Source organism: Oncorhynchus clarkii, chromosome 1 (assembly GCF_045791955.1).
Source record: "Oncorhynchus clarkii lewisi isolate Uvic-CL-2024 chromosome 1, UVic_Ocla_1.0, whole genome shotgun sequence".
NCBI lineage: Eukaryota > Metazoa > Chordata > Actinopteri > Salmoniformes > Salmonidae > Oncorhynchus > Oncorhynchus clarkii.
Window position 1 is genome coordinate 79,924,042 of NC_092147.1, and position 23,008 is coordinate 79,947,049.

At 44.3% G+C, this 23,008-nt stretch overlaps 1 protein-coding gene across 1 annotated transcript in view; it reads right to left on the bottom strand.

Moving 5' to 3' along the window:
* The window catches only part of LOC139417910 (testican-2-like), a 79,833-nt gene that overhangs the window by 30,008 nt on the left and 26,817 nt on the right, over positions 1 to 23,008 (bottom strand). The window contains exon 2 of the mRNA XM_071166900.1: positions 18,432 to 18,480. Coding sequence (XP_071023001.1) covers positions 18,432 to 18,480 — 49 coding nt within the window. The remainder of the gene's footprint in view (positions 1 to 18,431; positions 18,481 to 23,008) is intronic.

Here is a 23,008-nt window from a genome sequence, read left to right on the forward strand (position 1 = left end):
TTGTGCCATCTCCTTCGAGTCATGGAGAGCTCCGATGATGACACTGCCTACATGATAAGATTCAAGCTAACATTCACAACAGACCTGGAGAAACGCAAGGAAAACACCAAGCTCACATGGCTGAAGATCGCCACAGCACTCGACCCAAGGTTTAAGGACCTGAAGTGCCTTCCCAGACCTGAGAGGGGTGAGGTGTGGGCTTTGGTCAGCAACTTGCTGAAGGAAGAGAGGCCTGCACAGCAACTTGATAAAGCAAAGAGTCAGATCCAGCAAAGAAGAAAGACTGACTTCCCAGTTGCAATACTTGCGTGTAGCCACTGTCACCGATTCCTTCCAAACAACTCATTGTTGAATTTGCGATTTCCAAATTGTTGCATAATGTTTATGTCCAATGGCCGATGAGCATCGATACGTTTTATCTATATTTTCTCTTCATTATTTCTCTTCATATGACAAGGATTAAAAAGGATTTGCCAGTAGACTTGATTCATGAATCATGATGATGACTGCTAGCTAAGATTGTGAAAGTAAGATGTTGACATGATCAGTCCAATCCAAGCTACTGTACATATAATGTGATTTGACGTAATTTCTGTGGTCAATGACCTTGAGCCTTCTGGAAGGGCACTTCTAATCTAAGTCTATGGCCGTACACAGGAGGGCCCACATTCTGGATGTCTCCCTTACTAAAGGCGGGTGACGTAGTGTCCCATGAGTGACAGAATACTGAGCCAATCACGGTGCAATGTTCATATTTTCTGCTGGCCTGCCCCAAAACCACAGAAAGCACTGAGCTAGGTTGAAACACCTGCATTTTTGAGCTGCCTGTTTGTACACGGCTTTATTAACTCAATGATATATATATTTTTCTTACATTGTTTGCAAACTGATATGTGACCCGTATTAATGCCAAAATAACATGGAAAACAGGCAAGCCCCCCCCCCCCCCCCCCCCCCCCCAAATGTTTTACTGAGGAGTGGCTTCCATCTGGCCACACTACCATAAAGGCCTGATTGGTGGAGTACTGCATAGAGTGTTGACCTTCTGGAAGGTTCTCCCATCTCCACAGAGGAACTCTGGAGCTCTGTCAGAGTGACCATCGGGTTCTTGGTCACCTCCCTGACCAAGGCCCTTCTCCCCCGATTGCTCAGTTTGACTGGGCAGCCAGCTCTAGGAAGAGTCTTGGTGGTTCCAAACTTTTTCAATTTAAGAATAATGGAGGCCACTGTGTTCTTGGGGACTTTCAATGCTGCAGAAATGTTTTGGTACCCTTCCCCAGATCTGTGCCTGGACACAATCCTGTCTCAGAGCTCTACGGACAATTCCTTCAACCTCATGGCTTGGCATTTGCTCTGACGTGCACTGTCAACTGTGGGACTTTATATAGACAGGTGTGTGCCTTTCCAAATCATGTCCAATCAATTGAATTTACCACAGGTGGACTCCAATCAAGTTGTAGAAACATCAAGGATGATCAATGGCAACAGGATGCACCTGAGCTCAATTTCGAGTCTCATAGCAAAGGGTCTGAATACTTATGTAAATAAGGTATTTATGTTTTTTATTTTGAATACATTTGCAAAAATGTCTAAAATCCTGTTTTCACTTTGTAATTATGGGGTATTGTGTGTAGATTGTTAAAAAAATGATTTCATCCATTTTAGAATAAGGCTGTAACGTAACAAAAATGTACTGTACATAAACTACTCATCATACAAAAGACATTTGCAAGACTAGCCAGATCCTCTAATTACCTGGCTCCATCTGCACCTTTTTTTAAGAAACAAAATATCTTATGTATTTACCACATCAATGCACGCCAATTATGCACTTCCATCTACAAATACTCATACCTCACAGACAGTTTACCTAAACCCTTCAATGGATTCTTCCAGGTTCATTCGGAAATCCATTTACGTACCACAAGACACTGCGATAACCTTCACCATCCCTACTGCAGCACCTCATAGCCGCACCTCATAATTCTCTATCAGATAGAGGTACCATACTCTGGAATTCTTATCTTCGCATTGTCAAAACCTCATCATCCCTCAATAACTTCAAGCGAAGACTTGGGGTCAGCCTGATGAACCAAACTACTTTTTTTGGTACTTAGATTTGTGGTGTAGTTTTCATATCAGCCCTTTTAGTCTTCCAACCTCACCTGCACACCGTTTTACCAGTTTATATCTGCACTGTTTTGTCTTTCACTTCTTTTCTTTAGTGTGAATAAATAAAACCTCAAACCTAAACTTTCCACGTATAGCCTTTCACATGCACATCACTATTCAGTCGTTAGCCAGACAATAAGCATTCAAATGTCAGATTGTGGTAGTGTGCAGTTCTACAAAACTACCTTGTTTGGTGAACAATGTCTGATGTTTGAGTATTTAGCCAAACAATAAGCATAAGATGTTGGTAGTCCAAACTGTTGACTGTGAGTCTTACCTGTGTGTATGAGGTGTGTTAGGCCCAGGTGTGAAGGCCCAGGTGTGAAGGCCCAGGTGTGAAGGCCCAGGCAGCTTGTAAATAATAAATGTGCTCGTCATTGAAATGCCAGGTTAAATAAAGGAGCATGTTATGGAGGTTAAAGTGTGTGGTAAGAGATACAGAAAGAAACTAACAATGATAATGAACATTTAAAAGCAACTTTATTAACCCTCAACTCAAAATATAGCCACAATATTAAATGCAAATGGCAAGTAAAAAGTCTATAAAAAGTATTAGTGTACAACTTTGGCAGTAGAAATACACTCCACTACTGAAGATCTTCTGCAAACAGTCTAAACACAATTTCTAGTGCATCTCTTGCAGAATGAATAGCCTTTCTGGAACAATCTCTTGCAGGCAGTATTAGGTCAACCTAACCTTTTGTAAGATGGCTTCCAACATTCTCCATCAATATCCTTGTTGTTTAGGCTTATTAATACACACCATTAAATGGATAGTAAAATGTGGTTAAAAAAGGTTTCTCTGTTGATACACTACATTACCAAAAGTATGTGGACACCTGCTAGTCCAACAAAATGATGGGCATTAATATGCAGTTCTGCCCAAACCATTACAGTGTGGGAATAGTAAAAGATTTGGTCATGTGTCAAATGTTTGCAGACGGGAGAAGTATGGTATTGAATCTGTGAATGGAAAATATTGCAACTGCCCTGTTAGGGCGAAAGAGGTCGAGATGTCAAGGATCAGGGCTGTACAGCAGATCTCCTATGTGGAGGAGATGAAGAGAGTCAAAGGGGCAAGAGGCCACAGTGTTGAAAAAGACATGGCGATGGATGCATTACAACCAGTTACTAATGTTTAAAGTCAATCAAGTGTTCTGCATACAATCATTGTGAAGGTGAATTATGTAGTATTTATAGTCACAGTGATTGATTATACAGAAGTTTAAGAAGTTGGACATCATATCTACAGCCGAGAAGTTTTTGGGGCAACAAGCCTTAATGGCAGAAGCAGTGCAAGGACTACTGTTGCTAGGAAATGTCCTTCTGACCTGATTATAATTGTTTTTTGGGGGGGGGGGTTTCACAGAAAAGCAGGTTGATTTTGTTCAGTTAATTTATTTTTTGATAGTTTGTATGATATTTTATTCATTTTTTATCCTTATTACTCACCCGCACATCCAATTGTTGCAAACACCTTTACACCATAGAAGAAAGAAAACCCCGCAGACACCAGGCCCTCCACAGAATGAGTTTGACGCCCCTGGTTCAGAGCATCTGCTCATTGAGGTAAATACAGGGGCATCAAACAATGCCTATTACAGAGCCACACTGCTCAGGTGCAGGGGCAGGACCTTCAAGGGGCTGCGCTCTCTCAATGTGCTCAGGTGCAGGGGCAGGACCTTCAAGGGGCTGCGCTCTCTCAATGTGCTCAGGTGCAGGGGCAGGACCTTCAAGGGGCTGCGCTCTCTCAATGTGGGCGTGTTCTTTTGTTTTCTGCTTCTTCAGTGTCTAATGGTGGAGAGCAAACAAGCTTTTTACTGTAGGTGCATTACCGCATAAGAATGTTCAAACAGAGGTTGTGGTTGCATTGAGCATGTGGCTAAAGTTAATACCTCCTCTGTAGGTTTCTATCAGATGCATGGGGAGGGGACCACACAATAAGGGTAAAGATCTATAGGAGGAGGGACATTTTTTCTTCATGAGTAAGGTATATTGATTTCGTACTATTATTCCCTCTGCTATTTGTGGTCAAACTGGTTTCAATTGCTGAGATGTCTACACCAGTGGAGGCTGGTGGGAAGAGCGACAGGAGGACATCACATTGTAATGGCTGGAATGGAAGAAATGGAACGGTATCAAATGCAAACATATGGAAAGCACTTTTGACTCCATTCCATTTATACCACTCCAATAAGCCCATCCTCCTATAGCTCCGTCCACCAGCCTCCACTGGTCTACACGACCTTCCTTGAACATGTCAATAGTATCATTGACAATCTGATACCTTCAAAAGCCAGAGCTGGCATCACATTTACATTCATTTTTTTGATTGACATACCCTGGTTTGGTGAACAATGCAGCCATGTACACACGTCTGATGGTGGAGAAGTTAGCCAAGCATCATCTTCTGAGATGGCACTAGTCCAAAACTATACAATGTGTGTTTTACTTGTGTATGAGGAGAATGTGTGCACATGAAGCTAAGCTGTGCTATGAGATAAAATAAACAAAAAGGAACTAACACTAAAACACCCATCTTTATAAACCCCAAACATATCTACAATCTATGATTAATCAATGATGATATGTTCACAGCCTGAAGAGTAGAAATGCACTCCACTTCTAATGGTCTTTTTAGAGCATATCTTTCCATATGATATACACTCCTCCTCAGGGCAAGGAGTTCGGCAAAGTCTCATTTCCTCAGACATGATACCAGACTAGGAACGCAGTCATCAATGGTAGCAGGAAAACCTCCTTACAAGCCACAAAGGGTTTCCTGAGATGTTAAACACTTCTCCAGGTCCAGACATTTTCAATAATACGACCTCTCAAATCTAGCAGGAGGACCTTTAAGGAGCTGTGCTTTCTCAATGGGTGTGTTCCAGGCAGTGAGGTTGTGTTGCTCTTATTTTCTGATGTGTCAATTTGCATAAACTCTCCTTCCAGACTCACATTAAGCATCTCCAATCCAAAGTTAAACTTTTTTGGCTTCCTATTTCGCAACAAAGCATCCTTCACTCATGCTGCCAAACATACCCTATCCTACCAATCCTTGACTTTGGCGATGTCATTTACAAAATAGCCTCCAACACTCTACTCAGCAAACTGGATGTAGTGCAGTGCCATCTGTTTTGTCACCAAAGCCCCATATACTACCCACCACTGAGACCTGTATGCTCTCGTTGGCTGGTCCTCGCTACATATTCATCGCCAAACCCACTGGCTCCAAACCCACCGGCTCCAGGTCAAGTCTTTGCTAAGTAAAGCTCCGCCTTATCTCAGCTCACTGGTCACCATAGTAACACCCACCCGAAGCACACGCTCCAGCCGGTATATCTCACTGGTCATCCCCAAAGCCAACACCTCCTTTGGCCACCTTTCCTTCCAGTTCTCTGCTGCCAATGACTGGAACGAATTGCAAAAATAACTGAAGTTGGGGACTTCTATCTCCCTCACTAACTATAAACGTCAGCTGTCAGAGCAGCTTACCGATCATTGCAGTTGTACACAGCCCATATGTAAATAGCCCATCCAACCAACTACCTACCTCATCCCCATATTTGTTTTTCTGCTCTTTTGCACACCAGTATTTCTACTTGCACATCCTCATGTGCACATATACAGTGCCTTGCGAAAGTATTCGGCCCCCTTGAACTTTGCGACATTTTGCCACATTTCAGGCTTCAAACATAAAGATATAAAACTGTATTTTTTTGTGAAGAATCAACAACAAGTGGGACACAATCATGAAGTGGAACAACATTTATTGGATATTTCAAACTTTTTTAACAAATCAAAAACTGAAAAATTGGGCGTGCAAAATTATTCAGCCCCATTAAGTTAATACTTTGTAGCGCCACCTTTTGCTGCGATTACAGCTGTAAGTCGCTTGGGGTATGTCTCTATCAGTTTTGCACATCGAGAGACTGACATTTTTTCCCATTCCTCCTTGCAAAACAGCTCGAGCTCAGTGAGGTTGGATGGAGAGCATTTGTGAACAGCAGTTTTCAGTTCTTTCCACAGATTCTCGATTGGATTCAGGTCTGGACTTTGACTTGGCCATTCTAACACCTGGATATGTTTATTTTTGAACCATTCCATTGTAGATTTTGCTTTATGTTTTGGATCATTGTCTTGTTGGAAGACAAATCTCCGTCCCAGTCTCAGGTCTTTTGCAGACTCCATCAGGTTTTCTTCCAGAATGGTCCTGTATTTGGCTCCATCCATCTTCCCATCAATTTTAACCATCTTCCCTGTCCCTGCTGAAGAAAAGCAGGCCCAAACCATGATGCTGCCACCACCATGTTTGACAGTGGGGGTGGTGTGTTCAGGCTGATGAGCTGTGTTGCTTTTACGCCAAACATAACATTTTGCATTGTTGCCAAAAAGTTCAATTTTGGTTTCATCTGACCAGAGCACCTTCTTCCACATGTTTGGTGTGTCTCCCAGGTGGCTTGTGGCAAACTTTAAACAACACTTTTTATGGATATCTTTAAGAAATGGTTTTCTTCTTGCCACTCTTCCATAAGAGCCAGATTTGTGCAATATACGACTGATTGTTGTCCTATGGACAGAGTCTCCCATCTCAGCTGTAGATCTCTGCAGTTCATCCACAGTGATCATGGGCCTCTTGGCTGCATCTCTGATCAGTCTTCTCCTTGTATGAGCTGAAAGTTTAGAGGGACGGCAGGTCTTGGTAGATTTGCAGTGGTCTGATACTCCTTCTATTTCAATATTATCGCTTGCACAGCTCCTTGGGATGTTTAAAGCTTGGGAAATCTTTTTGTATCCAAATCCGGCTTTAAACTTCTTCACAACAGTATCTCGGACCTGCCTGGTGTGTTCCTTGTTCTTCATGATGCTCTCTGCGCTTTTAACGGACCTCTGAGACTATCACAGTGCAGGTGCATTTATACGGAGACTTGATTACACACAGGTGGATTGTATTTATCATCATTAGTCATTTAGGTCAACATTGGATCATTCAGAGATCCTCACTGAACTTCTGGAGAGAGTTTGCTGCACTGAAAGTAAAGGGGCTGAATAATTTAGCACGCCCAATTTTTCAGTTTTTGATATGTTAAAAAAGTTTGAAATATCCAATAAATGTCGTTCCACTTCATGATTGTGTCCCACTTGTTGTTGATTCTTCACAAAAAAATACAGTTTCATATCTGTATGTTTGAAGCCTGAAATGTGGCAAAAGGTCGCAAAGTTCAAGGGGGCTGAATACTTTCGCAAGGCACTGTATCACTCCAGTGTAAATTGCTAAATTGTAATTACTTCGCCAATATTGGCCTATTTATTGCCTTACTTCCTTTGCACACACTGTATACAGATTATTATATTGCGTTATTGACTGTACGTTTGTTTATCCTGTGTGTAACTCTGTGTTGTTGTTTTTGTCTCACTGCTTTGCTTTATCTTGGCCAGGTCACAGTTGTAAATGAGAACTAGTCTCAACTGGCCTACCTGGTTAAAAATAAAAGTGAAATAAAACAATTAAAAATATTTTTTGCTCAATGCTAAAACCCTACAGTTAACACCTCCTCTGTAGGTCGGCATCACGAGTATAGAGACCATATGGTAAGTAGAGGAAGACTAAGGCGGCATGAAGTTTTTTCTTCATGGTTTCTAGATCAGCGTTTCCCAAAGTCAGTCCTGGGTCCCATCCCCGGGGGCACGTTTAGGTTTTCGCCCTAGCACTACACAGTTGATTGAAATGATCAAAGCTTGATGAAGAGTTAGTTATTACCACTGCTGGCTTGCTTCTGAAGCTAAGCAGGGTTGGTCCTGGTCAGTCCTTGGATGGGAGACCAGATGCTGGTGGAAGTGGTGTTGGAGGGCCAGTAGGAGGCACTCTTTCCACTGGTCTAAAAAATATCCCAATGCCCCAGGGCAGTGATTGGGGACACTGCCCTGTGTAGGGTGCCGTCTCTCGGATGGGACATTAAACGGGTGTCCTGACTCTCTGAGGTCATTAAAGATCCCATGGCACTTATTGTAAGAGTAGGGGTGTTAACCCCGGTGTCCTGGCTAAATTCCCAATCTGGCCCTCAAACCATCACGGTCACCTAATAATCCCCAGTTTACAATTGGCTCATTCATCCCCCTCCTCTCCCCTGTAACTATTCCCCAGGTCGTTGCTGCAAATGAGAACGTGTTCTCAGTCAACTTACCTGGTAAAATAATGGATAAATAAATAAATAATAAATTAAATAAATACATTTGAATCAGCTGTGCAGTGCTCGTTGACATTATTACTCATTCTCAATCTCAAGAATTCTCCTGACAGAATCTCTGTTCTCTGTTCTCATTCTATTTCAAAGCAGCTCTTAAGGCACTACTGGAACAGATATTGTGAGGCACAGAGACATGTTGTATTCACATGTATAGTCCTCTTATATGGTATCTAGGTCTGCGGTGACAGGTATCATCTCATGTTATGGCAGTGTAGGATGAAGAAGACTAAATCAGTAATACAGAGATCATCAGCGGATTATCATAGCGAACCCACAGATATCAGGTTTGAAAATCAAATCCAAAAACAATCCACCCCCATCGGTCAGCCACGGGTCTGTTGTGCGCATGCACACACACGACAGCGGCAAAAAAAAAAAAAAAAGAGTCATGGTAATGATCCAGCCTGATCATCACCCTTTCATCAACTGGTCTTTCTCCATTTGTCAGCTACACACTCTGCTTCTGGCATTGATTGTGTATCTATCTCTCTGTCCCTCAAACCTCCCTCGTATTATTTTTCTCTCTCTGCCTCTCCTCTCTCTGTCTCTCCCTCTCCTCTCTCTCAGTCCCTCTCTCTGTCTCTCCCTCTCCTCTCTCTCCGTCTCTCCCTTGCTCTCTTTCCCGCTGTTCCTCTCTCCTCCAGGCTGGTTTGATGCTTCGACCCACAGCTAATTCACACTAATGCATCAGCAGAATCAGAACAGAGCAGGCTGCCTGCCAACTTGGCCCTTAGAGAGAAGGAAAAAAGAAACAGATCTATTTGTCTGACTAGTGCCTTTGCCCTACAGTCGACTGCATAACCGTCTGTTGACTTCTTTAGAGGATTTAACCTCAGCTAAAGAAATAAGAAGAGAAAGGAAATAAATGCAAATAGAAAATACACAATCCAGGTTCATAGAAAACATTGTAAATACATGTTGTTGTTATAGCAGCGCCACAACACTTGTGCTGAAAGGCTTGGAGTTGTGTTGTGTGTTGTATAATAGCATAAGGTGGTTAGCCCAGTGTTAACAGGCTCCCATGGATTAAAGAATTGCCTGCACTACAATGATGATGTCTCCATAGCAACAGGCTCTATGAGCTGCGGGTCTAACTGTTACACTTTTCACATAGGCTTTGCGGTATGTTGTGTGAATATTTGGATGGATTTTTTTTAATATGGTCTCCTTTCAAACAGCCAAAGTTTTACCACATTCTTGTTGGCATTTGTCTTTTATAATCCCAGTCCGTATTAGATGCCTGCCTGTGGGGAAAACAACCTGTGGTTACCTAGGTCACCCCATTACCTCACAGCAAAAACTTGACCCTTTTTAAACTCAATTGTCTTGTTGTCTGCTTCTACTAAACAAGTTAAATGTCTTACTTGTGATTAAATGTTTTCCACACACATAGTTGTGGCATACTTGGAAACCGGGTCCCCACATTTCCCACGCCAAATAGCCTGAAGCCACAGGGCACTTCATGCAGGCTCTATTTCCCTACTTGGGAGCATTGCGATCCATATGTTGGGATTTTTGACCTGGTTACATATACAGTACCAGTCAAAAGTTTGGACACACCTACTCATTCAAGTTTTTTTCTTTAATTTTTACTATTTTCTACAATGTAGAATAGTGAAGATGTCAAAATTATGAAATAACACATATTGAACCATGTAGTAACCAAAAAAAAGTGTTAAACAAATCAAAATACATTTTAGATTTTAGATTCCTCAAATTAGCCACCCTTGACCTTGATGACAGTTTGCACAATCTTGGCATTCTCAACCAGCTAGGTCAGTTGGAGGAAATAAAAGTACAGGCTTTGATATAAAGAAAAATTGGCAAAATGTTGACGGTATGCTAAAGTTTGTGGAAAAACGTCTTGGTTTGAAAGGTGTATGTGATTTGTAGCTGTCTTTATCCGTCTCCCTCCGCCTCTACTGTCTTTATCCGTCTCCCTCCGCCTCCACTGTCTTTATCTGTCTCCCTCCGAATCCACTGTCTTTATCCGTCTCCCTCCGAATCCACTGTCTTTATCCGTCTCCCTCCGCCTCCACTGTCTTTATCCGTCTCCCTCCGCCTCCACTGTCTTTATCCGTCTCCCTCCGCCTCCACAGTCTTTATCCGTCTCCCTCCGCCTCCACTGTCTTTATCCGTCTCCCTCCGCCTCCACAGTTTTTATCCGTCTCCCTCCGCCTCTACTGTCTTTATCCGTCTCCCTCCGCCTCCACAGTCTTTATCCGTCTCCCTCCGCCTCTACTGTCTTTATCCGTCTCCCTCCGCCTCTATTGTCTTTCTCTCCCTCCGCCTCTACTGTCTTTACCCGTCTCCCTCCGCCTCTACTGTCTTTACCCGTCTCCCTCCGCCTCTATTGTCTTTCTCTCCCTCCGCCTCTACTGTCTTATTCCGTCTCCCTCCGCCTCTACTGTCTATCCGTCTCCCTCCGCCTCCACTGTCTTATTCCGTCTCCCTCCGCCTCCACTGTCTTATTCCGTCTCCCTCCGCCTCCACTGTCTTATTCCGTCTCCCTCCGCCTCCACTGTCTTATTCCGTCTCCTCTGTCTTATTCCGTCTCCCTCCGCCTCCACTGTCTTATTCCGTCTCCCTCCGCCTCCACTGTCTTATTCCGTCTCCCTCCGCCTCCACTGTCTTTATCCGTCTCCCTCCGCCTCCACTGTCTTATTCCGTCTCCCTCCGCCTCCACTGTCTTATTCCGTCCCCCTCCGCCTCCACTGTCTTATTCCGTCTCCCTCCGCCTCCACTGTCTTATTCCGTCTCCTCTGTCTTATTCCATCTCCACTGTCTTATTCCGTCTCCTCTGTCTTATTCCGTCTCCCTCCGCCTCCACTGTCTTATTCCGTCTCCTCTGTCTTATTCCGTCTCCCTCCGCCTCCACTGTCTTATTCCGTCTCCTCTGTCTTATTCCGTCTCCACTGTCTTATTCCGTCTCCCTCCGCCTCCACTGTCTTTATCCGTCTCCCTCCGCCTCTGTCTTATTCCGTCTCCCTCCGCCTCTACTGTCTATCCGTCTCCCTCCGCCTCTACTGTCTATCCGTCTCCCTCCGCCTCCACTGTCTTATTCCGTCTCCTCTGTCTTATTCCGTCTCCCTCCGCCTCTACTGTCTTTATCCGTCTCCCTCCGCCTCTACTGTCTATCCGTCTCCCTCCGCCTCCACTGTCTTATTCCGTCTCCCTCCGCCTCCACTGTCTTTATCCGTCTCCCTCCGCCTCTACTGTCTTTATCCGTCTCCCTCCGCCTCTACTGTCTTTATCCGTCTCCCTCCGCCTCTACTGTCTTATTCCGTCTCCCTCCGCCTCTACTGTCTATCAGTCTCCCTCCGCCTCCACTGTCTTATTCCGTCTCCCTCCGCCTCCACTGTCTTTATCCGTCTCCCTCCGCCTCTACTGTCTTTATCCGTCTCCCTCCGCCTCCACTGTCTTATTCCGTCTCCCTCCGCCTCCACTGTCTTATTCCGTCTCCCTCCGCCTCCACTGTCTTTATCCGTCTCCCTCCGCCTCTACTGTCTATCCGTCTCCCTCCGCCTCCACTGTCTTATTCCGTCTCCCTCCGCCTCTACTGTCTATCCGTCTCCCTCCGCCTCTACTCTCTTATTCCGTCTCCCTCCGCCTCTACTGTCTATCCGTCTCCCTCCGCCTCTACTCTCTTATTCCGTCTCCCTACGCCTCTACTGTCTTTATCCGTCTCCCTACGCCTCTACTGTCTTTATCCGTCTCCCTCCGCCTCTACTCTCTTATTTAGTCTCCCTCCGCCTCTACTGTCTTTATCCGTCTCCCTCCGCCTCTACTGTCTTTATCCGTCTCCCTCCGCCTCTACTGTCTATCCGTCTCCCTCCGCCTCTACTCTCTTATTCCGTCTCCCTCCGCCTCTGTCTATCCGTCTCCCTCCGCCTCTACTCTCTTATTCCGTCTCCCTCCGCCTCTACTGTCTTATTCCGTCTCCCTCCGCCTCTACTCTCTTATTCAGTCTCCCTACACCTCTACTGTCTTATTCCGTCTCCCTCCTCCTCTGTCTTTATATCTCCCTCCACCTCTACTCTGTCTTTTATCTATGTCTCTCTTCTCTTCTCTCCTCAGTCTCCCACTCTTCATCCCCCTTCTCTCTATGCATCTTCCTCACATCATCTCTCACCACTTCCTTCATCTCTCTCTCCTTCTCTATCCTTGTTATGTCATAAGAGTGTGCTGCTATTAACTCTCCTTATTAGGCACTGCATGCGGTAATCCAGCCTAATCCAGATTATCACCAGGCTAATCCCTGGAGATTGGGACTGGAGAATGGTGAGCTCAACTCAGTCATCATCATCTCTCATCCTCTGTTTACAAACTCTCTGCTACTAATGTCATCAGAGCTATCGCATATTGCTTTTTCCAGGACATAGATAGGCTATACCTCAACTAGCCTGTACCTCTGCACACTGACTTGGTACCGGTGCCCCTTGTATATAGCCTCGTTATGTTATTCTTATTGTGTTACGTTTTATTATTACTTTTTATTTTAGCCTACTTGGTAAATATTTTATTCTTCTTGAACTGCATTGTTGGTTAAGGGCTTGTAAGTAAGCATTTCACGGTAAAGTCTACACTTGTTGTATTCGGTGCATGTGGCAAATAAAGTTTGATTTGATTATATGGAGATGTGACTCAGACATACACTGAGTGTACAAAATATTAGGACCACCGTCCTAATATTGAGTCTACGTCCTGAAAAGAGCAGGTATTCCTAATGTTTTGTTTACTCAGTGTATTTAGTAATCATGTAGTTTATGAACACACACAGATGAGTGTGTATGCATGCACATACACAGACCCACACACGCACTTTGTGGCTGTGCTAGCTAGTGACCACTCTGCAGAGCTGCCTCCAGGGCAAGCAATAACATCAATTTCAGACAGAAGATGAGGTATGTTACCTGTAAAAAAATATATAAGGCAATGTTCGTATGACCCCCTTTCAAACAGCCCCTTATTTTCCACTTCTTTGCAGGTATACCCCTTTTATACATTTCAGTGGGTAACTGGCCAATTGGGAGGGGTGGAGGTATTGTTAAACCATGGGGGCTGTTTGCAATTTAAATTAGGGAGGGGTTAAACAATGGAAGTGTTAAGGAATCATGACTCTGTCTTTAGGTGGCTTTTTTTCTGTGTATTTTAACCCCTACCCCTTTCAGATATATTAGAAAGCTGGTATAAAACCCAGGCATGGGAAATTAGTGGAATTTTGGTCTGTGTATGAATGGGGTATAAAAGCCAACCTGCTCCGCCTGGCTCTACAGTGATCACACTGACACACACACACACACAAATCTATCCATCTCTTTCTTTATACCCATCTCCATATATCCCTCTCTCTCTTTCACCATTTATCTCACTCTCTCTGTATCTCTTCCCCTCTCTCAACCTGATGATAAGCTGTAGACCACACTATCTACCTAGAGAGTTTTCATCTGTATTTTTCATAGCTGTCTACATACCACCACAGACCAATGCTGGCACTAAGACCACGCTCATTGAGCTGTATTCCGCCATAAGCAAACAGGAAGACGCTCATCCAGAGGCGGCGCTCTTAGAGGCCCGGGAATTTAATGAATGGAAAACTTAAATTTGTTTTACCAAATCTCTATCAACATGTTAAATGTGCAACCAGAGGGAAAAAAATTCTAGATCACCTGTACTCCACACACAGAGACACGTACAAAGCTCTCCCTCGCCCTCCATTTGGTAAATCCGACCACAATTCTATCCTCCTGATTCCTACTTACAAGCAAAAATTAAAGCAGGAAGCACCAGTGAATCGGTCTATAAAAACAATGGTCAGAGGAAGCAGATGCTAAACTACAGGACTGTTTTGCTATTACAGACTGGAACATGTCCCGGGATTCTTCCGATGACATTGAGGAATACACCACATCAGTCACTGGCTTTATCAATAAGTGCATTGAGGACGTCGTCCCCACAGTGACTGTACGTACATACCCCAACCAGAAGCCATGGATTACAAGCAACATTCGCACTGAGCTAAAGGGTAGAGCTGCCCCTTTCAAGGTGCGGGACTCTAACCCGGAAGTTTACAAGAAATTCCGCTATGCCCTGCGACGAACCATCGAACAGGCAAAGCGTCAATACAGAGATAAAATTGAATCAAACTACACAGTCTCCGACGCTCGTCGGATGTGGCAGGGCTTGCGAACTATTACAGATTACAAATGGAAGCGCAGCCGCGAGCTGCCCAGTGACACGAGCCTACCAGACGAACTAAATCACTTCTACGCTCGCTTCGAGGCAAGCAACACTGAGGCATGCATGAGAGCATCAGCTGTTCCGGACAACTGTGTGATCACGCTCTCCGTAGCCGACGTGAGTAAGACCTTTAAACAGGTCAACATTCACAAGGCTGCGGGGCCAGATGGATTACTAGGACGTGTGCTCCGGGCATGTGCTGACCAACTGGCAAATGTCTTCACTGACATTTTCAACATGTCCCTGATTGAGTCTGTAATACCAACATGCTTCAAGCAGACCACCATAGTCCCTGTGCCCAAGAACACAAAGGCAACCTGCCTAAATGACTACAGACCCGTAGCACTCACGTCCGTAGCCATGAAGTGCTTTGAAAGGCTGGTCATGGCTCACATCAACACCATTATCCCAGAAACCCAAGACCCACTCCAATTTGCATACCGCCCAAACAGATCCACAGATGATGCAATCTCTATTGCACTCTACACTTTCCCACCTGGACAAAAGGAACACATATGTGAGAATGCTATTCATTGACTAAAGCTCAGCGTTCAACACCATAGTACCCTCAAAGCTCATCACTAAGCTAAGGAACCTGGGACTAAACACCTCCCTCTGCAACTGGATCCTGGACTACCTGATGGGCCGCCCCCAGGTGGTGAGGGTAAGTAGCAACACATCTGCCACGCTGGTCCTCAACACTGGAGCTCCCCAGGGGTGCGTACTCAGTCCCCTCCTGTACTCCCTGTTCACCCACGACTGCATGGCCAGGCACGATTCCAACACCATCATTAAGTTTGCTGACGATACAACAGTGGCCTGATCACCGACAACGACGAGACAGCCTATAGGGAGGAGGTCAGAGACCTGGCCGGCTGGTGCCAGAATAACAACCTATCCCTCAACGTAACCAAGACTAAGGAGATGATTGTGTACTACAGGAAAAGGAGCACCGAGCACGTCCCCATTCTCATCGACGGGGCTGTGGTGAGCAGGTTGAGAGATTCAAATTCCTTGGTGTCCACATCACCAACAATCTAGAATGGTCCAAACATACCAAGACAGTCATGAAGAGGGCACGACAAAGCATATTCCCCCTCAGGAAACTAAACATTTTTGACATGGGTCCTGAGATCCTCAAAAGGTTCTACAGCTGCAACATCGAGAGCATCCTGACCAGTTGCATCACTGCCTGGTACGGCAATTGCTCAGCCTCTGACCGCAAGGCACTTCAGAGGGTAGTGCGTACAGCCCAGTACATCACTGGGGCAAAGCTGCCTGCCATCCAGGACCTCTACACCAGGCGGTGTCAAAGGAAGGCCCTGAAAATCGTCAAAGACCCCAGCCACCCCAGTCATAGACTGTTCTCTCTACTACCGCATGGCAAGCGGTACCGGAGTGCCAAGTCTAGGACAAAAAGGCTTCTCAACAGTTTTTACCCACAAGCCATTAGACTCCTGAACAGGTAACCAAATGGTTACCCGGACTATTTGCATTGTGTGCCCCCCCAAACCCATATTTTACGCTGCTGCTACTCTGTTTATCTTTAACTAGTCACTTTAACTATACATTCATGTACATGCTATCTCAATTGGCCCGACCAACCAGTGCTCCCGCACATCGGCTAACCGGGCTATCTGCATTGTGTCCCACCACCCACCACCCGCCAACCCCTCTTTTACGCTACTGCTACTCTCTGTTCATCATATACAGTGGGGCAAAAAAGTATTTAGTCAGCCACCAACTGTGCAAGTTCTCCCACTTAAAAAGATGAGAGAGGCCTGTAATTTTCATCATAGGTACACTTCAACTATGACAGACAAAATGAGAAAAGAAATCCAGAAAATCACATTGTAGGATTTTTAATTAATTAATTTGCAAATTATGGTGGAAAATAACAGTAGCAAGGCTGACTAACCAAATATATACGAAGGAGGGGAAAAAAAGATATATACACGGACATGACAAGACAAAGATGTCTGAACTGCTACGCGATCTTGGAATGTGTCGGAGCGCCTTTAAACAGGTCAACATTCACAAGGCCGCAGGGCCAGAAGGATTACCAGAATGTGTACTGCGAGCATGCACTAACCAACTGGCAAGGGTCTTCACTGACATTTTCAACCTCTTCCTGTCCAAGTCTGTAATACCAACATGTTTTAAGCAGACCATCATAGTCCCTGTGCGAAAGGCTGGTCATGGCTCACATCAACAACATTATCCAGAAACCCTAGACCCGCTTCTATTTGCATACCGCCCAAACAGATCCACTGATGATGAAATCTCTATTGCACTCCACACTGCCCTTTTCCACCTGGACAAAAGGAACACCTATGTGAGAATGGTATTCATTGACTACAGCTCAGCGTTCAACACCATAGTGCACTTAAAGCTCATCAATAAGGTAAGGACCCTGTGACTAAACACCTCCCTCTGCAACTGGATCCTGGACTTCCTAATGGGCCGCCCCCAGGTGATAAGGATAGGTAACAACACGTCTGCCACGCTGATCCTCAACACTGGGGCCCCTCAGAGGAGCGCGAGAGAAAGAGAGATCAGTTCTATTAAAGTTGAGAGTTCCAACAATTCCTACAGCATTGTTTGATATTTCAATTATTGACAATATTATAAAATACAATGTCACAAAATGGACTCCAGCAAGAAAACACAACAGTAGAAAGTATAATCTCTCCCTCCCCCTCATCCCCTCTCTCCCCCTCTCTCTCCAGACCTCTACAAGAAGTCATAATTACCCGCTAATTAAGCTCGGGGAGATATAGCAGTACTAATGGACTCAGCCATTCTATTCCCACCACTTTATTTGAGCTGCAAAGCAAGACACAATGGTCATGGACACAACTTCAAGCTTGTGTCCCAAATGGCACTATTTTTCAAATACAGTTTACTATAAAGGTAGTGCACCATTATAGGGAATAGGGTTCCATTTGGGATGCAACCTGGAGGTCATGACTCCATCGGCCTGTGGCTCAATTAAAGACAGAGAAGAGGAGAGCAGAGAAGAGAAGACAGGCTAGGCTACTCAATGTTGATTGGTAGTTGGTCGACAGCAGAGCTCAGAACCTCCTCAGGGAGAAAGATACAGTCAGACGGCTGCTGTTACAGCGAGCTAACATCGCTAACATCACTTGACGTTTTCACTGAGGTCACGTGTGTACAGCATCTGACCTTAGAATACAAATTGGATTGTAAACAAACATGTATCTTGCCTTGTCTAATACACCAGTGTAGGGTCTGATACACCAGTGTAGGGTCTGATACACCAGTGTAGGGTCTGATACACCAGTGTAGGGTCTGATACCTCAGTTGTGCAACTTTTGGTTACCTTTTTATGTGACCTGGGCTGAAGCACATCTGGGTGCACTCTCATTCTAATGGACATTGTCGTGTCTGATAAACCCAGTGATCGTCAACCCCTAATTCCTGGCCTGGCAATGATCCCTGCGATGTGACCGACCTGTCCCTCAGATGGATGGCTAGCTAGCTATATACTGATTTAGTCAGCTTTCAAGAGCTCGGTTTTTGTTTCCTATGAGAATGTTTTATCGATCAACTAACCACTTGATGAAATTGAGGTAAATATAATGGATAACATGATCACACTCAGGTTATTTCTCAAAAGTGGTGGTGCTGAATCTTCCTAAGTAAAGTTGATTATTTTCCTGCTGTAGCAAACTGTCTCTAATTAAGATCCTACACCAGTACAATAGATGTGTAATATACAGTATGTTAAAGAACTGACGGGGGGCTTACTTTCATTAGAGCCTCCCTGATTCTCATCCCAGGTCCTCACATAGTCATCCTGCAGAGACAGAGAGATCCAGGTTAACCCACAGCAAAAGAAGCATCGTGATTAACTGAGTGAGTGAGTCACTGGTGAGGTCCAAAATAGCACCCTATTGCCTATATAGTGCACGACTTTTAACCACAGCCCTATGGACCCTGGTCAAAAGAAGTGCACCATAAAGGGAATAGGGTGGCATTTGGGCCGCAGCCACTGTGGGTCCAGATGAGTCTGCATGGGGATCTAACAAACAGCATGGCTTACTATAGTACTGCACCAGAAATATCTTGCAAAGAATTTGTGTTCCAAATGGCACCCTATTCCCTATACAGTGCACTACTTACTCTATATGCTCTGGTAAAAAGTAGTGCACTATATAGGGACTGAAGCTCCGTTTGTGGAACAATTGTATTTGTTACTTTTTATTCTTAATTAGAACATTAATCGTTCTCATTAAAATGGACAAGTTGAGAGAGAGAGAGAGAGAAGAGAAAGATATATGAAAGTGTGAGAGAGAGGGAGAGAGATGTACAGTATATATAAGAGAGAGAGGTTAGGGTGGGTGGGTAGAGAGAGTGTACATGGCAATAAAGAGAGAAACAGAGACAATGAAAGTGAGTTACAAGCATTCAAAAAAGACATCAAAGAAAAAGGGATGGGTAGAATATAGATGAAGAAATAAACTGACCTCTACTTCCTGGTAGAACGAGTGGCAGAGGAGAAGAAGAAGAGGGATAGTTAAAGGATGTAACATCAGATATACTGAGGTGTATTCATCAACATTTATCACCATGTTCAATATACAGCATCTCTTGATTCATGGTCTCCACAGAGACACAATGAATAGCAAAGAGCTTTAGCTAGCAGTGAATTAACATAGAATTGATTATGCAATAACAACAAAAAACACAATATAAGACTGTTTTATGCTCATACATGGAATGCACAGCAGAAAAAAAGTAAAGGTCATATTTCCCCAGTACCAATAGAGGTAAATGTCATATTTCCCCAGTACCAATAGAGGTAAAAGTCATATTTCCCCAGTATCAATAGAGGTAAAAGTCATATTTCCCCAGTATCAATAGAGGTAAAAGTCATATTTCCCCAGTATCAATAGAGGTAAAAGTCATATTTCCCCAGTATCAATAGAGGTAAAAGTCATATTTCCCCAGTACCAATAGAGGTAAAAGTCATATTTCCCCAGTACCAATAGAGGTAAAAGTCATATTTCCCCAGTACCAATAGAGGTAAAAGTCATATTTCCCCAGTACCAATAGAGGTAAAAGTCATATTTCCCCAGTACCAATAGAGGTAAAAGTCATATTTCCCCAGTATCAATAGAGGTAAAAGTCATATTTCCCCAGTACCAATAGAGGTAAAAGTCATATTTCCCCAGTATCAATAGAGGTAAAGGTCATATTTCCCCAGTATCAATAGATAAGCATACATTAACATTGTGATATCGTCCCTGTATTCGTTTGGATGTGATATTCTCTATAGCAAACCCCAAAGAAATTAAGTATACTGACATCGGCCTATCGCTTGGCCTCAAAACAGTAAATAGCCATTTAGAGAAATATACGGTCTGCCTCCTTAGCGGTGGTATACTCCGTAGGATATACATCACCATAAACACTTACTGTACTGGAAGAGGGGGTGCCAAAAAGCTCTCTGGAGGAAACAATAAAGCGTGACACACTCATAAAGGCATCCTGGGGTCTCTGCTTGCTCTCCTCTCTCTACATCCAGGGTGGCTTGTTTTCATGGAGGGAAATATTATATGCACATTTTCCCCATCAGTGTTGTGTTTCCACCAAACTGACTTGTTGCAGATAAAAATCAGGTTGTGATGACGTAGTGCACACAAAATGTACTTTTTGATGAAGTTTTCATGTACCAAAAAATCTGCAGTTCAATGTGTTCCGCATTTTAAACTCTACAGATAGTTTTACTGATGTCATTTCAACCCAAATGTGAACACGTTGAATCAAAGTGGAAAACAGATTGGATTTGCAAAAAGTCATCAACCTAAGGGAATTTAGTTTTATCCTAAATCCAATGACAGGGAAAAATGTTTGGTTGATTTCATGTTGAATTCACATTAGTTGACAACTGAACTAAATGTAAATCAAAACTAGGAGTTGAACTTACAGTATTTCCCAATTGTTTCCACACTAAAATTGCAACTTGAAACGCAAATCACCGAAACCTGAAACTCATGTACCAAATCCCTAAACCAAGTCTGCAAAATTGCAAGCACAATTCCTGCTTTACACTCAGTTTTCAATTCTATATCACACTTTCTGCAAAACACTACACACAGTTCTCTACATTACGCACAACATTCAAAATTAAAATCTTTTCAGTCCCTTTGGAAAGCAACGCCAATCGCAATGTCTAGCTCTATACACCAATTGGCAACACCCACTCCTCACAGGTGTAAATGTATACACACACACACACACACACACACACACACACACACACACACACACACACACACACACACACACACACACACACACACACACACACACACACACACACACACACACATTACATATATATATATACACAGACAGTATATCATAAAAGTGAGTACACCCCTCACATTTTTGTAAATATTTGAGTATATCTTTTCATGTGACAACACTGAAGAAATGACACTTTGCTACAATGTAAAGTAGTGAGTGTACAGCTTGTATAACAGTGTAAATTTGCTGTCCCCTCAAAATAACTCAACACACAGCCATTAATGTCTAAACCGCTGCCAACAAAAGTGAGTACACCCCTAAGTGAAAATGTCCAAATTGGGCCCAAAGTGTCAATATTTTGTGTGGCCACCATCATTTTCCAGCACTGCCTTAACCCTCTTGGGCATGGAGTTCACCAGAGCTTCACAGGTTGCCACTGGAGTCCTCTTCCACTCCTCCATCACAACATCACGGAGCTGGTGGATGTTAGAGACCTTGCACTCCTCCACCTTCCGTTTGAGGATGCCCCACAGATGCTCAATAGGGTTTAGGTCTGGAGACATGCTTACCCAGTCCATCACCTTTACCCTCAGCTTCTTTAGCAAGGCAATGGTCGCCTTGGAGGTGTGTTTGGGGTCGTTATCCTGTTGGAATACTGCCCTGCGGCCCAGTCTCCGAAGGGAGGGGATCATGCTCTGCTTCAGTATGTCACAGTACATGTTGGCATTCATGGTTCCCTCAATGAACTGTAGATCCCCAGTGCCGGCAACACTCATGCAGCCTCAGACCATGACACTCCCATCACCATGCTTGACTGTAGGCAAGACACACTTGTCTTTGTACTCCTCACCTGGTTGCCGCCACACAAGAGCTAGAGGTGAAGGAGTGAGAGTAAGAGGAGGACAAGGAAGGACAGTTGTCTCAGATGAGATCAGGGCCACATTGGTTGACCATGTGCTCAACCATGGATTGAGTATGAGGGAGGCTGGGCAGAGAGCTCAGCCCAACCTGAGCCGCTACACGGTTGCATCTATCATCCGTACACTCAGAAATGAGAACCGGTAAGTTATCTACCATCTACACTATGCTCTTTATGCATGTGTACTGCAGTCCGACATATCAGTAGGCCTATGTTACTCAGTGATTGTGGGCCAATGTTACAGTAACGTCATTTCATATTGAAAGAAAATATTTATTTTAGCTTACTGTAACCAATCATATCATATTTGTGGATCTTCTGCAGAACTGAGAGACGGCCAGGCCATGGTTGGGGAGACACCGGCTGTTCACACCAGAACTGAGAGTCGGCCAGGCCATGGTGGGGGAGATACCGGCTGTTCACACCAGAACTGAGAGTCGGCCAGGCCATGGTGGGGGAGACACCGGCTGTCCACACCAGAACTGAGAGTCGACTGAGAGTCGACAACACAAAATTCAATGACATTCACCAGGTGAATGTCTACATTGGACCGTGTATTACAGCACAACCGAATCCAGATGAAAAATGTTTACAGGGTGCCATTTGAGAGAAACACAGAGGGTTAAAGAACAGCACTATGAATATGTCCAAGTAAGTACTATACTGTGAATTTACTATCATATCAGCACTGTATAGACACATTACAGTACTGTAATCCAGTGTATTGTTCCTCACCATATTGACTGCTCTAGGTCTATGTCACATATTGTCTTGTCTGTCTCAGAGAGTCTTGGAGCTGGATGCCGCTGCAATTCAGCACGTTTATATAAACCATTGATGAGGCTGGCTTCAACTGAGCCAAAAGAAGGGGACTGGGACGGAACATTATTGGCCCTGGACAGCGTGGAGGGAATATCCCCATGTGCGCAGCCGTTAGCCAGCAAGGCGTCCTCCATCACCATGCCAACCTTTTTCCCTACAACACCGCCCTTCTCATCACATTCCTGGACACACTACATGGCATCCTCATTCCAGCCGAGCAGTGGGGTGGATCAGAGCAGCCCAGGTGTGTTGTCATCTGGGACAACGTGAGTTTCCACGAGCTGCTCTGGTCTGCAACTGGTCATCGACCACCCACAATTTATTTACCTCC